Source organism: Bombus flavifrons, chromosome 6, assembly GCF_040668555.2.
Source record: "Bombus flavifrons isolate JBK064 chromosome 6, iyBomFlav1_principal, whole genome shotgun sequence".
Classification (NCBI taxonomy): domain Eukaryota; kingdom Metazoa; phylum Arthropoda; class Insecta; order Hymenoptera; family Apidae; genus Bombus; species Bombus flavifrons.
In genome coordinates, this window is record NC_138447.1 from 5,062,030 (window position 1) to 5,075,682 (window position 13,653).

Below are 13,653 nucleotides of genomic sequence, written 5' to 3' on the forward strand. Positions count from 1 at the left end.
GATTCGTGACTCGGCCGACGTAAGAGAAGAGAAAGTCGGGGCAGCGTGGCGCTACCATAATCGCGCGGGGAAACGAAGCCGACGCTGGTTGGTGGTGTCCACGATGCTGGAGGGAAGTAAGTCTTGATCCACGGCTCGTCTCGTGTCTCTCGAATCTGGAAAGTAGGCCGAGCCACGCCTAACGGTGACTCGCTGTTTCAGATGCGTATAGCGCACCTTTGTCCGCCACATTTTGTTCGCGTTGCGCTGCACTTTTCCCTCCTGTTCGACCGATCCTCCGCCACCGTTTTGCGAAATCTACGGTCGCGCGGACGAGAAGTCGCGCATCGTCGACGAGCGATTCTTGTCGAAAACGATCGCCCTTGTTTCAGGGTTGACGCGGTTCGACACGCACCCGCTCGACAAGTTAAATTCGATATCAGATTTTACATTGTACGATTTTTAATTCGCATGGACAAATCTCGTTATACCGATAGCATTCGTCACGAGAGAGTTATAAAAGGGAGAATATAGAACCGTGACAAGTGTGATTGATGTGGAATCCTTGAGCGAAAATTTTGAATAGTAAGCACGAATTCAGATACGACAAATGAGTGGTGGGGCTGATTTTGCACAGTCGAAGAATGGAAACGAGATTAAGCCGTACATTTTACGCGCGATATACGAAATGGCTGGTACAATGGTTGGCGGCGCGTTGTTAGATACGCGGTACGATTCAACGAAAACCTTGTAGGTATAAGTACCTACATACGTATGCATAGGTGTACATCCGATTTGCCACCTAATCGCGAATGTATTCGAAGTCGTAGCAGAGCGGCACTGGCTGCTGCGAAAGCTGGGGGACAAATAGAAGCTTGAGCTGGCGACCTCTCTGCATAATGCATACCATCGTCGCCTTCTTCATCGTCGTTGCCGAGCTCGTTCGAGTCGGCAGCGGTCTTCTACCGTTCCTTCGTTAGCCTTTTAGCTTGCCTGCTGCCTTCCTTCTCCTCTCCATTCTCCTTCCTTCCCCTTCCTTTCCCTTCCTTTCCCTTCCTTTCCATTCCTTTCCCTGCCTTTCTCTTCCTTCCTCGATTGCACCGTCCCGGTTGCTATCGTTGGCTCAGCTGTGTAAGAAGTCGCGCGTATAACTTGTTCACGAAAAAGAACAATGATATGTACCGGTGTTTCTTTTTGTAACATCGTTTCATCCACCGCAGCCAGCGTTTGTTAAGAACTGGCATTTTTAACGCGATCGTGCGCAAAACTTATTCTTACGACGGTGACAAAGAAGATGTTCTCGGTCGTTCAAATATCGCGAAAGAATGAAAATTCTTTGCAACTTTTGCAACGTCGCACCTAACCATTTTCTACCTTGACGAATACCCGTTTCTTACCTTTTCTTTTACTAAATCGCAGAGAATTAACACTAGAACTACCAATAGTTAACACGAAGCAATTTCTACCAAAACCAGTCTAAACGACTGGTCTTTAAAAAATACGTAACAATAGAATATTTTTATATTTATTGATTTATTACTTTCTTACACAAGGAATTCCATGTTATGCAGTACGTTTTTGGTATATTAATCCATCTGCGAGGGTTGACACATTTTCCTGATAACTGATATCATCATATCGAATGATACGCGGTAAAAATTTAAAAAAACGTGTGCGAAGTTGCACAAAACGAGGAAACTGGTTAATTGGGGTTCGATAAACAGATTGCAGGACCTTTTTACACTTACACTTTACCAGTCATTTTCACTGGTATCGGCATAAGTAGCCTTGATACAAAATTATTTTCAGTTTGAATACATAAAAAACAAAATAAAATTCATTACATTATTATTTCAGTTATCGTTGCAAAACTCGTTACATCATTGCGGAAAAATTATAACACGAAGTAGGAATTTGAAAATAAAGTTGTAGGACCAGCCAATTCGACTCGCGTGATACTTCTAGCGTTAAAACGCACGCGTTAGTATCGCGTTCTGATGTCTTTGCTATTGCTATTTTCGTTAACGTCGTTATTGGTTCGTTCTTAGCGATTTCCATATGTCAAATTCAAATTTGTTTCGTAGGGCTTGTTCCTTTCTCAAACGCAAATGGTTTGTTTGTATTTTTTCAGGAATGACGATCGGAGCGGCGATGACGAGGATTGAAAGTTACCGTTGACTCATAGGATACCCTGCAGGGCCACTCGCTACCAAAATGAGCACATCCCTGCGAATTTTGGCACTGATCAGCTTAGTTGCGCAGAACGTGGCTTGGCCGCAAGATCCTGTTCCTAGGCTGCATGTCAAACATCGTGAGTAACTTTGCCTGCATAAGCGTGTAACAAAAATCGTGTTATTTTATATAAAAAGCGATTGTTCGTCTTATACCGGTGTTTAAGCGCTTTGAAAAAAAGTATGGAACAACGGCTATTTAGCCAGACACATTTTTACCGTATAACGTCGTTTAACGTGTAATGTATCGCTAAATTCGGTTCGTCGTTCGCCTTTGCGTGCGAAAATTTAATGAAACGAAGCCACACACTCACCACGCTATTTTATACCTGTATCGAATTATTAAATTGATCCCGCCCGACATTTTAGGATATATGTATGGATATGAAATTAAAATTAAATCAAAGAGCTATAGCCAAATGGATCTTCCATGCATTTTACGCAAACGCGCGTCGCGCATTCATTGTACGTCATTAACTGCGATGCTGGAAATAATCGCGCGTCGCAATTTACTCTCTGTAGAAACGATCGTCTGCAATCATTCGCTTTCTTTTTCTGCTTTTCTCTTCTTCTTCTTCCGTACCCTTTTCTTTGGCCGAGTTTCTTATCATTTGTCGATCGAGTAAATGCAGTTCAACTAAAAGATGTTCTTTCGGCTGGATCCGAAAACGCCGTTTCACGCCGCGGAAACGCAGCGAAATTAATTCCGTGGATTAACGGCCGCGTTCCGTTATCCCAAGAGATTCCCGTTGAATTCGTTCCACTTAATTACTATAACGCGCGACAGATTATCTGGAACAATAAGGCACGTTTCACGGTGAATTCGATGGAAAAGCTTGCTTCGACTCCGTCCTCCTCGTTCTCTTTTGTTCCTGGTTCGCGGCCGTCTTTCATTCGCCGAAATCTAATCTTTGTCGCGTAAGAACTACGGAAGAAACTAACAGCGGCATTACGATGACCGATGAATCGATGGCAATGAAATCGGCTCGTTCTCCTTTTCGTTGGTTCGCCTTCCTTCAGAAGTTAATTTATCGCTCTTTTTCGTCCACGTTCCAGACGTAGTCTCTCGACACGGTTGTTTGCACGCGCTAGCTTACCGAGAACAATAACGCACCGTACCGCGGCAATTCACCGATAAGAAAAAGTTACTTCTCTCGCATCTCACCCGATTCCGGCGCTTCTTTCACGCGGATCTTTTCACACGGGAAATTTCATTTCCTTCGCGCGAGATAAAGACATCGGTGACGGCGAGCACCAGCTCGCTAGAAATCACACGTTTACCGATCGAGTGCAACCGATCGGTAGGTGAACGCGTCGAAGGTTATCGCCATGTGAATCAAGAATCCTTTAGCTGGAAGAGCATCGTCGAAAGAGAACGAGGGTCAGAGGAAGGGCGAAGCAGAACGTCGGCAAAGGGACTAGGCGGGGTAAGAGGAAAGGAATTGTATACAGAACATGTAGAGATACGTCGCGCGTTGTCGCAGTCATCGTCATCGTCATCGTCGTCGTCGTCGTTGTCGTTGTCGGTTGTTGTTGTTGGCTATGTTCCGTCGCAGTCGATTCAAAGGCATTTCCGCGCGACATGAGCACGCTTTCGCCGCACCTGTGGATTTGGCGGTCTCGCACCACGCCACGCCACGCCGTTCCGTTCAGTTGTGCAAGTGCCATGACGGTATTAAACGCAACACGCCGATAACGCTTCATCCGGCTAGAGACCAGGATAAACGTCGAGCGGATGTCGATGGAAAAGGATAAGAAAGTATCGGGGAAGCGTGGGAAACAATCAAAATACATTAGACGCTGTCGGATGTTTGAACATGTTTGTCATTGCTGGCAAGTACAAAGCGGCGGTGAAAAGTTAATAGTTAAACGATATTTTCATCTGGCCTCTGTGTATTTATTTCACGGTAGTTTACGTTCTGTAGTTGGTAGGACTAGCTCGTTTCTATAGTTGTTGGAAGAGGTAGTATTATACAGTTGGTTGGAGCAGCTAGAAGATTACGTTACCGAGAAGTAACCAGCTGCGAGACAAATACCTCTCGTTTGTGTGCTTAATCCACACGTTCCAAACGAATAATCCAATTCGCTTAATCGCTGTATTTTCATGCTTTTAGACGATTGACTAGCGCTCTGGCTAAAACTCTAATTGCTTTGAACGGTTAATTTAAATAGAGGAAGGAGAAGCGATTGGAAAGATCTGCGTAGGATTGCTAGCAAGTGCAAAGCAAACTAACGATTGCCGAAACACACAACTAGAAAGCAATCTATCTTGAAATGATATCCTTTCTCGTAGAAACTGCAACAGACGTAACTAAACTTATTTTCTGAAATAAATTTATCCAGGTATTTTTACCGTGCACAGCGATATATAACAACGCAGAAACGTTGGAAATGCCGCAATAATTGGCATATCGGGTGATCCGATGAAAGCAGAGACGTTACGCGTGCGACACGAGCGATCGGTTAATAGAAGGAGACAAGGAAATTGAAAATGAAAATTCAAGTCGAAGACAATGAAGTGGAAAGAGGCAGAAACGTAAGGGGATGGAACAATAGTGGGGCAGGTGGGGAAGGGAGGGCAGGTGGTCGGCGAGTTTAACGACCCTGCGAAATCCGCGGGCGAATCTGCCTCGAAAGCTTCGAGTCGAAGCTTTTGACACGGATCAAATATTGGCGTGTGTCGTGTCGATCGACGCGGCCACCGCGTTGGTCCGCTTTGGTAAATCCTATTGAGTATTCAATTACGTCGGGAACGACCGGGATACATACGTAGTTGGCTGACTCTAGCTCGGTTCGGATGAAATTGGACGGCCGTGCCGCGTACAAATCTACGGCATGCGATCGTGTGCTTCGTGCTTTCGGATGCGTTGCTCCAATTGTGTATATGTATATTATGAAAATATACTCACGGATAATCGGACTATAGTTATCTAGGACAGATCGAATTTTAGCAGTTTCTTATCCCTTTGTTTAAGAGTTTGTTTTTGGATGGAGTGTAGAGTTTAGAGGAAACCGAGAATGGCTGGATGAAAGTCAAGTAGCACGGACTTTTCGTCGTAACGCCGATCCGATGTTTTTTCAAATGTTGGACAAGTTTCAAGTAAACAGCTTTTTTAAAGTACTTTTGGAAAGTTGTGGTTACGAGACTAACTTTTTACGATACCTGACTTTGTCGCTTTTAACAGTTGCCACGCACACCTTGCTTTCGTAGATTTCTCCAATATTTCAAGGCAAATAGTTGCATGTAGCAGCAATTTACATTGATCCTGAGCATTACATCCAACTAACAGTCGTAAATATTAGCTACGTTATACACAAGTTACGCAGAACTATCTAATTTTCTTTCGCTCTAGCGACAGTTCTGTAGATATTTCCATAATTCTATGAAAAAGCATCTCTTCGCAGACTGCGAGGAAAGAAATAGTGGAGCTACAAAACGCTGATTTTTTACTGAGTCAAGTTACACGATGCTAATTACCGACGATATCGCAACGAGAATTGCTTTACATCTGAAGCTAGTGTTGAGAATTGTGGATCTTAATCGCCGAAATAAAAGTAAAGGAACACTAAGATTACACTTAGAATTTATATTAAAATAGTTTTAGATTTATTTAATAAACGATTTATTTGCAGGATCTTCGTCGATATACATTTGCACGCGTCTCAGCACTCTCCTTGTCTCACCATCTTCTATACCACACTGTTAACGGAACGGTTACATTCATCTGTGTTTTGGGACGCTGTGCACACATATACTTCCATACACTTATATTTACATACGTGTATCATTACTACGCGGCCAATCTAGTCTAGCATACAAAATTATACATATCTCAATAGCTAGAAATAAGGTATCCGCGAAAAGAGGAGGCAAATTGGTCGCAGGAACGTGTACTGGCCGTGAAGGTGAAAACGTGGCATTCGAATTCTCGTTTCATCGGAAGACGGAAACAAGCGAAACGCGGTACAGTGGTGCAAGATTGGGCGAACCGAAGACGCTGCGAGTGAACAACCGTGAGGGAATAGAATATATTGTCACGCTTGGTACACGTACATACAGGTAGCGTTCATTGCAGCGGGAATCGGGTGCAATAATATGACGGTATGTAGGTTAGCCATTGCATCGCAACCAAGGAAGCCATACACTCGAGTGGCTTTTGCCAAGAGTAAGCTCGTTAGGACTCGGAAGAAGTTTGTTAAGCTGCGAGAACGCGCGTAGTCGTCAATGGTCGTCCGAATATGCGGCTGTTGCAGACTTATACAGTCATCTCTGTGTCTATATCGCTATAACCATTTCCGATCATGATCATGAAAGCATCTTAACTAGCTTTCATTGGCGCGCAAATTTACACAGCACCGGTACATTTTGTATCTGATCGAAACGATCGTTCGAACAGCACCGGTACATTTTGTACGCTTTTCGAGACTCTTTGGTGTAAGATTTTTGTTCGCGTAGAACGAAATTGTACTTAGTACTTAGCCAACTAAATAAGGAGATCTCTCCTCTGTGAAGAAGAAGAAGAAGGGAGATCTCGCTTTTTGACTTTAGTAACGCGTTTTCCTTTTTTTATTGTTACTATCAGTTATCGTTTACCTGGAATTCTTCCCAATTAATTACACCACTTTGTCTGCTTTCATAAAGTATAGTATGTAATAGAATACAGCAATTTAGTGGTGTTAAAATTAATTAAAAAGTTACAATTTCAATTATGACTAGATAAAGTTATAATCGAACAGTAGTACACTGTACAAAATATTAATAACATTATGAATTTTTAATTTCACGTTGAAGTCGTGTTATTTGTCTTTTGTCATCTTTAACACTAGAACTACCACACTCAAATTGACTGGTTCTACAATTTTATAAACGTGTCAATCCTCGTTTAGAGATCACGGTCCCAGATGGATCTATAATACCAAAAATACACTACATAACATAGAATTCCTTCTGCAAGAAAGTAGTAAATCAATAAATATAAAAATACTCTATTATTACGTATTTTTTATTCTATTATTACAATTTTTTTAAACATTGTATTTTTACGAGCATTTTGACTGGATTTGGTAGAAATAGCTTCGTGTTAACTATCGGTGGTTCTAGTGTTAATGTTTTTAATTTTACCTAGATGTTTTAATATATACTTTTAATTTTGATGTTTTGTATAAACAATATGTGACATCGTTAAATAAAATCATTACCGCAAAATATAATTAACTATTTAAATAATTTGTTGACTTCTTTGTTCTTTAAGTAGTGAATATTAGTCCTCGATGTTTGGAAAAATGCGCGGTGGAAACGTATAGCTCGTTGTGACACACGCCATTGGCTAAATGTTAACACAAGAATGTCTGCGAAAAGATACGCAACGCCGAAGAAAATTTCTGGCAGAGTTCCAAATAAAACGACATTACCAGTGTTTTATCGTTAATTGGAACTTGCGCATTTCCTAACGAGTGTCTTTTCGCTAAGAAATTAATCCAACCGATTGTCTTTAAACTTGCCCGGTTTCTGAATTTGTAAAGGGGTTGAAGTTTCTAGGAGTAGACCAAGTCTAGAGAAGCGTAGTTAGACATGGTAGTTTGCATTCACGAGGTATTGTATTTGTTCGATGTTGGAAATTTGTGACGGTGATACGGCCGTTAATCATTGATGCATTCATCAATGTAAATTCAAGCGAGATATTAATGCACGTTCGCGGCGCAGTCAAACTATCATGCAACTAACGGAACTGTCTTCGAACGTGATTCCAACAATAGTTAAATATTAACGCAATCAGCCATAATAATCGGCCGCTATCTTTGCTTGTGACAACGGTTTTACCTACCGCTCGAATCTCTACGACATTCCTACAGGTGTACGTTTGAAACGATGTTATGTTATTTAGACGAGTAAACGTTCAACGTGTAGATTGTATTCGCATTTCGATAAAATGACGCGTGATTCATATTAGAACATCTGTAAGCAAGTGAATAGTCGAAGAGAACTGGCGCGCGTGGAATGATTTTTTTTATCGTTTCGCAAAAAATGCTTCCGATATTTATTAACGATCTCGTGTAAACGTGCTCGATGCAAATGTCGGTCGAGAGTTTTACTCCGCGCGTGTATGTACATAAGTACACATACGTTGGCTGAACGAGTATGACGCATGGTACAGCTACAACAGGAACATTTATCCTCGTTATCCAGGGCCAGGCTCGCGCCAATATCGAGAATGGAAAGGTAAAACTACCCTGGTGTAACGTTGAATGGTCACACCTTTCCACTGGAACTCGTCCTATAAATGCATTATCGTTTTGCAAATCTTTTCGCCAGTCTCTCCCCGCGGATTTTCTTGCAATGCTACGGAACGTATTCCTTCTATTCCGTACAGTGTACGATATTTCCGTCTAAATGGCGCAAGAAGTCGTATTTTAAAATGTAAGTCAGCACGACGACGGTTTATACGAGCCGTACAGATGTTTATTCCGATGCAATTCAGCTGCATGCATACACAACGCGTGACAGAACAGGTAGCCCGCTTCTATTAACTGTTCTTGTGTGTAGCGAGCATAACGACCGCGTTGGGTACCTGGACTCGCTGTTTATTTATAGTTGAAATTCAGGTACAATGCCGTCGACATGCTCGAGATTTTAACAATTATTACCCGGCGTACAGGCCGAGTTAATTCATTCACGGACCTGCCGCGTCGCTCGCTCGCACGCGCGTCTCTGTGTGCGTGTGTCACGTTAAAAAAGAATAGAAGCGAATAGAAGCAGCCAGCAAAATTAAATTAAATTCTTCGAATCTTGCGTGCAATTCGGAATAATAGATTTAGATAACGCGGTGCCAGATTACCATTGAAATTATAATCAGAGTTTAATTAGTGGCGAATGGTTCGCGCTATGTAACGACGTATCGATCGCCGATCGTGTGATATTTAAATCCGAGCGGAATTCTTGGAAAAATGGCATTCATGGAATCGTGCATTGTACGTTCTCTCGACTAATCCGGAAATAGCATAGTGATCGATGGCAACCGGGCTAGCTTCGTATTTCTACTTACTAGTTAATCTTTCGTATCGCGGTTTAAGATCTCCATCGGAACAGGACCTGATCTGACAGAAGTTCGCAAGTTCTAGCAAGTTACACATGGCTCGTACATCTGCAAATCCACTTTCCTACCGATTCGTATACCGTGTTATCATAACTGGTGGGCTACGTGTTCCGTTTCACTAAGGAATATCGTCGATTTCGTTTGCCAATAGCTTTTCCACGTAATTACCACGTTAGTTGAACGTTTATCGATCGGAGAAGTCATCGATTTTAATTATTCCTTAACTATCGATGAATCTATAATTTCTAGAGATAAATTTTATGGCGGATACTGTTGGTCGCTAGGCTGCTATCCTTTCCATTTCACAGCCTATTTTCGAGTATCTATTTTTGCAAACAGGTGGCAAAGAATATCGAGAACGGAAGAAACGGTTTGCGAGTTTCAAACGATCGCAAGAGACTCGAAGGAAAAGTCTGGCGAAGCTGATTAGATCCGATTTAACTAGAAACGTTAGCCGAACAGAGTGGTAACGGGATAGCGATTATCATCGAAAGGGACCGACCGCATCGTGATTTCCATTTGCTTTTTGATCCGGTCAACTTTGACCATTAACAAAAGCGAGCGTGGAACTACGAAGATTCGTTTCGCTAGATTAAGTTATCTCTATGTAGTTAGAGAGTTGATTTAGTAGCTGGAATCGTTGAAGTGGTAGCTCCGTTTAATAGTATCTAAATAATAGCATTTTCTGCCTCAACTAAAGTCTTACGTAAAATGAAAGTGGCAACGAGATGGTAATTATCGAAACTGTGTACTAGCTTTTATCAAAAGCTTTTAGGGCTTTTATTAAAGCTTCCAGTGCAATCTTGCTAACGGTTTTAGTGCTCTCACCTACGGATAGTATCTTACGCGCATATTCTCCTATAGTTATAACAATTATCGATATTATTTCAACAGGAGTTTTTTTAAAACCTTTATTTGTTTGCCATAAAACGTGGAAAGGTTTTTATCGATGCGTGGATACTTTTAAATTGGAAATATAATATTCTGCGAGCAAAATGTCAGTAGAATTAACGATTAGTTTTATTATTTATAGGAAGATATGTCACGGAGATATTTATCGATTGGAATCGTTTTAACGCTACTAATTCAGTTTTAAAAGCTCTTTTTCTCTATCAACGATTTATGGGCAATTTTTTTCGTTACCGACAAAATTATTTCATTCTATTATATTTGCAAACTTTAAAATATCGGCTTTATGCCGAAATCACAAAGCGTCACTGCAACTTTTGTTCGCTTAAGAATAAATAAATGAAAAATTTGTTTAACAATATACATATTATCCTGATTATCCTGAGATATACCATGCCGATGGTTAAATTAATCGTAGACCGAATTGTCACGGAATTATTTTTACCGACAAAATCACAAAGCCGAAATTTCATGCCATACAACGATATGGAAAGGTAAATAATTGAATTTTTCGATGCCGAAAGGTTCGTACGCTACATACCTAAGCCCATCATCTCGAAATTTTAACGCACTCGTCCATCAGCCGTATCTTTAGGATCAAAGGTACGCCGAGTTTTGCTTAAGTCGTTGTTGCAACGAGCTTTCATTGTCAAATAAATAATAAATGACTACGTCGATCGCCAATTACACATAATGTAAACATAGTTGATTCTACAGAAATGAGAATTATTTGGCAATGATTTCGTTCGTATACTTTTTCGTTCAATTTACGAATCGTAATAAGCTGTAATTTTATGGACAGAGGACATGCTATCAAAGCGTCAACGATGTATACCTCGTAGAAAATCAGCTTTGTCAAAAAACTTGCAAACTCTGTACGAAACTATATCTAGCGAGGAAAAGCTGTCTATTCCATAAAAGATTCACATTCGGCAAGAGCTTACGCATTGACGGTCAACCGCCGCGGTGTTGAAGCGGAAACGATCGAGTTTTCCAAGTTGAACGAAGCAACGATTTCTATGGATAAAAGAAGGAAAGGAGGGAGGAAAGGGGAGAAAAGGAAAGTAAAGGAAAGAACGGTTTTCGAAGTGATTGATCGTCCCGCGAGAACGACGCCGCTTTCGTCCTGTGAGCCGCCCTGAGAGCCGTCCGAGCGATCGTCGCGTCGCGTCGCGCCGCGTCGTGCCAATCCATGACCCGCACACGTTTCAGGACGCCGTTTCGACGGATAGATTTATTAATGTCCGGGGATAGAATTCTCCGGTGGCAGGACTGACGGGAAATCAATAAGACGCTGCCGTGATAACGTTATATTAAGAATAAATAACGATTTACGAGCAGCTTAGCCGTGGAGTTGGCGATCGACCGATGGCAATAGAAAAAGGCAGACATTCACGTTCCACGATGATCGTCAAGCGTATTAAGCTATTTTTTCTTATTTTTCCTTTTTTTTCTTTTCGCATATATGGCATAGGCGCGAGATATGCGTGAAACCGAGGCTGGAATTTGCCGATAATCAGCAAGCAATAGGAAATCGATCGATCGGTAACGACAAAAGAGGCTATAACGAAAATAAATATGTATCGACGGAGGAAAATAAAGTTTGTAGTGTCAGGACAGTGTACTTGGAAGCGAAACGACGGGACCATGTTAACACTAGAACTACCACACCGGTCAAATTGACTTGTTTGATAATTTTATTTTACAATTTCCATTTCGTGTTATGTTTTTTCCGCAATAATGTAATGACTTTCGCAACGATAACTAAAAGAAGAATGTAACGAATTTTATTTTGTTTTTTATGTATTCAAACTGAAAATAATTTTGTATCAAGGCTACTTATACGAACACCAGTCAAACTGACTGGTACATATCAAAGTGTAAAAGGGTCCTGTAATCTGTTTATCCAATCCCAATTAACCAGTTTCCTCGCTTTGTACAACTTCCCATACAAATTTTTACTGCGTATCGTTCGATATGATGGTATCAGTTATCGGGAAAATTCCGGATCAATCGCTAGATGCTAATACTAATAATAGAAATACCACATCAGTCAAAACGACTGGTTCTACAATTTTATAAATGTGCCAACCCTCGATGGATTAATAACACTAAAAATGTACTACGTAACATGGAATTGCTTCTGTAAGAAAGTAATAAATCAATAAATATAAAAATATTCTATTATTACGTATTTTTTAAAGACCAATCATTTCCACTGATTTTGGTAGAAATAGTTTCGTGTTAACTATCGGTAGTTTTAGTGTTAACTAATCCCGAAATGTCGTATTTATAACGCAGGCAGTTCGATCGTTCCATTGCGGGAAATATTTCGACAAGAGAGAAGGGTAAGAAAAATGTTAAATTTCGTACTTGATATGTATTTACGTTACGTCGTAGAACGAACGGGAAGAAGACGTCTAGTGGAAAGTCGCTTTGAGAATCGTCAAGTTATATCAAAGAAATATATATATATATAAACGAATAATAGATATGGGATCGTTCCGAAAAGGTATCGAGTTGCAGATATTCGCGTTCCAGTTACGACGGGACGTTGGTGGTGGAAAAACGGGGCTAGAGACGAAAACAGGAAAGATCTAGCCTTGTATAATTCAAACATTCCTCTTGGTAACATATCGATTAAGCGCGAAATGGCAAAGCTGCACGGCAAAATAAATATCCGGTGAAAAAAGACCGCCCGAGGAGAAAACCTGGCCTTTTACGAACCTCTGTATGTACACTGGCAGGCGCGTATTTCGAAGATAGATAACTGGGAATATCGAGGTACAGGCAAGCACCCTCTCTGGTTGCTTGTGTGTAAGTAAGCCACGGTCCGAAACATGTAGTAGCAAGCAGTTACGATCGTCTATGCCAATGCACCGACACGAGACACGAGACACGAGACACGAGACACGAGACACGAGACACGAGACACGTTCATAGATATGCACGTGAAATAAGCGGGGATAAACGAGAGGAACGTCGTTCACGGGTGATAGTACGCGATCGCATAGGTGTGTATAGATAGCTGTGTGAATGGTTGGTTTGGGTGATGTCGATGTTGGTGTGCGAGTGGGTATCCAGCGCGTTGCTTTGTGGTAGCTCGTCAGCGACATGCTTCAAAAGTGCCATCGCCACTCGAAAATTTGCAAGCAAACATTTAATCGATGGCTTTTGATATGCTTACTTTAATACACTTCCATTATTCTCTGTGCAATCGTGTTCGACCAATCGATATTTATTATCTTTTCTGTTTGACGCGTTTAGTCGTTCGGTTGGATCGTCGATGGTTTTTAATCGAACAGCTTTTATCGGATATATAGTTTACGAAGCGTTTACGTCGCATCGAAGCGGTTCCCTGATTAAAGATCCTCGAATATATTTGATTTTCACATCTGCCGTGTGAATTGAATTTCCATGGAAACCTATGATAAGTAGAT

General features: G+C 41.2%; 1 protein-coding gene across 2 annotated transcripts in view; it reads left to right on the forward strand.

Moving 5' to 3' along the window:
- The window catches only part of LOC138180501 (semaphorin-1A), a 386,643-nt gene that overhangs the window by 32,762 nt on the left and 340,228 nt on the right, over positions 1-13,653 (forward strand). For both annotated transcript variants that reach the window (XM_069114413.1, XM_069114412.1), the window contains one exon: positions 2,111-2,290. In XM_069114413.1, the coding sequence (XP_068970514.1) occupies positions 2,194-2,290 (97 nt within the window). In that variant the 5' untranslated portion in view covers positions 2,111-2,193. The remainder of the gene's footprint in view (positions 1-2,110; positions 2,291-13,653) is intronic.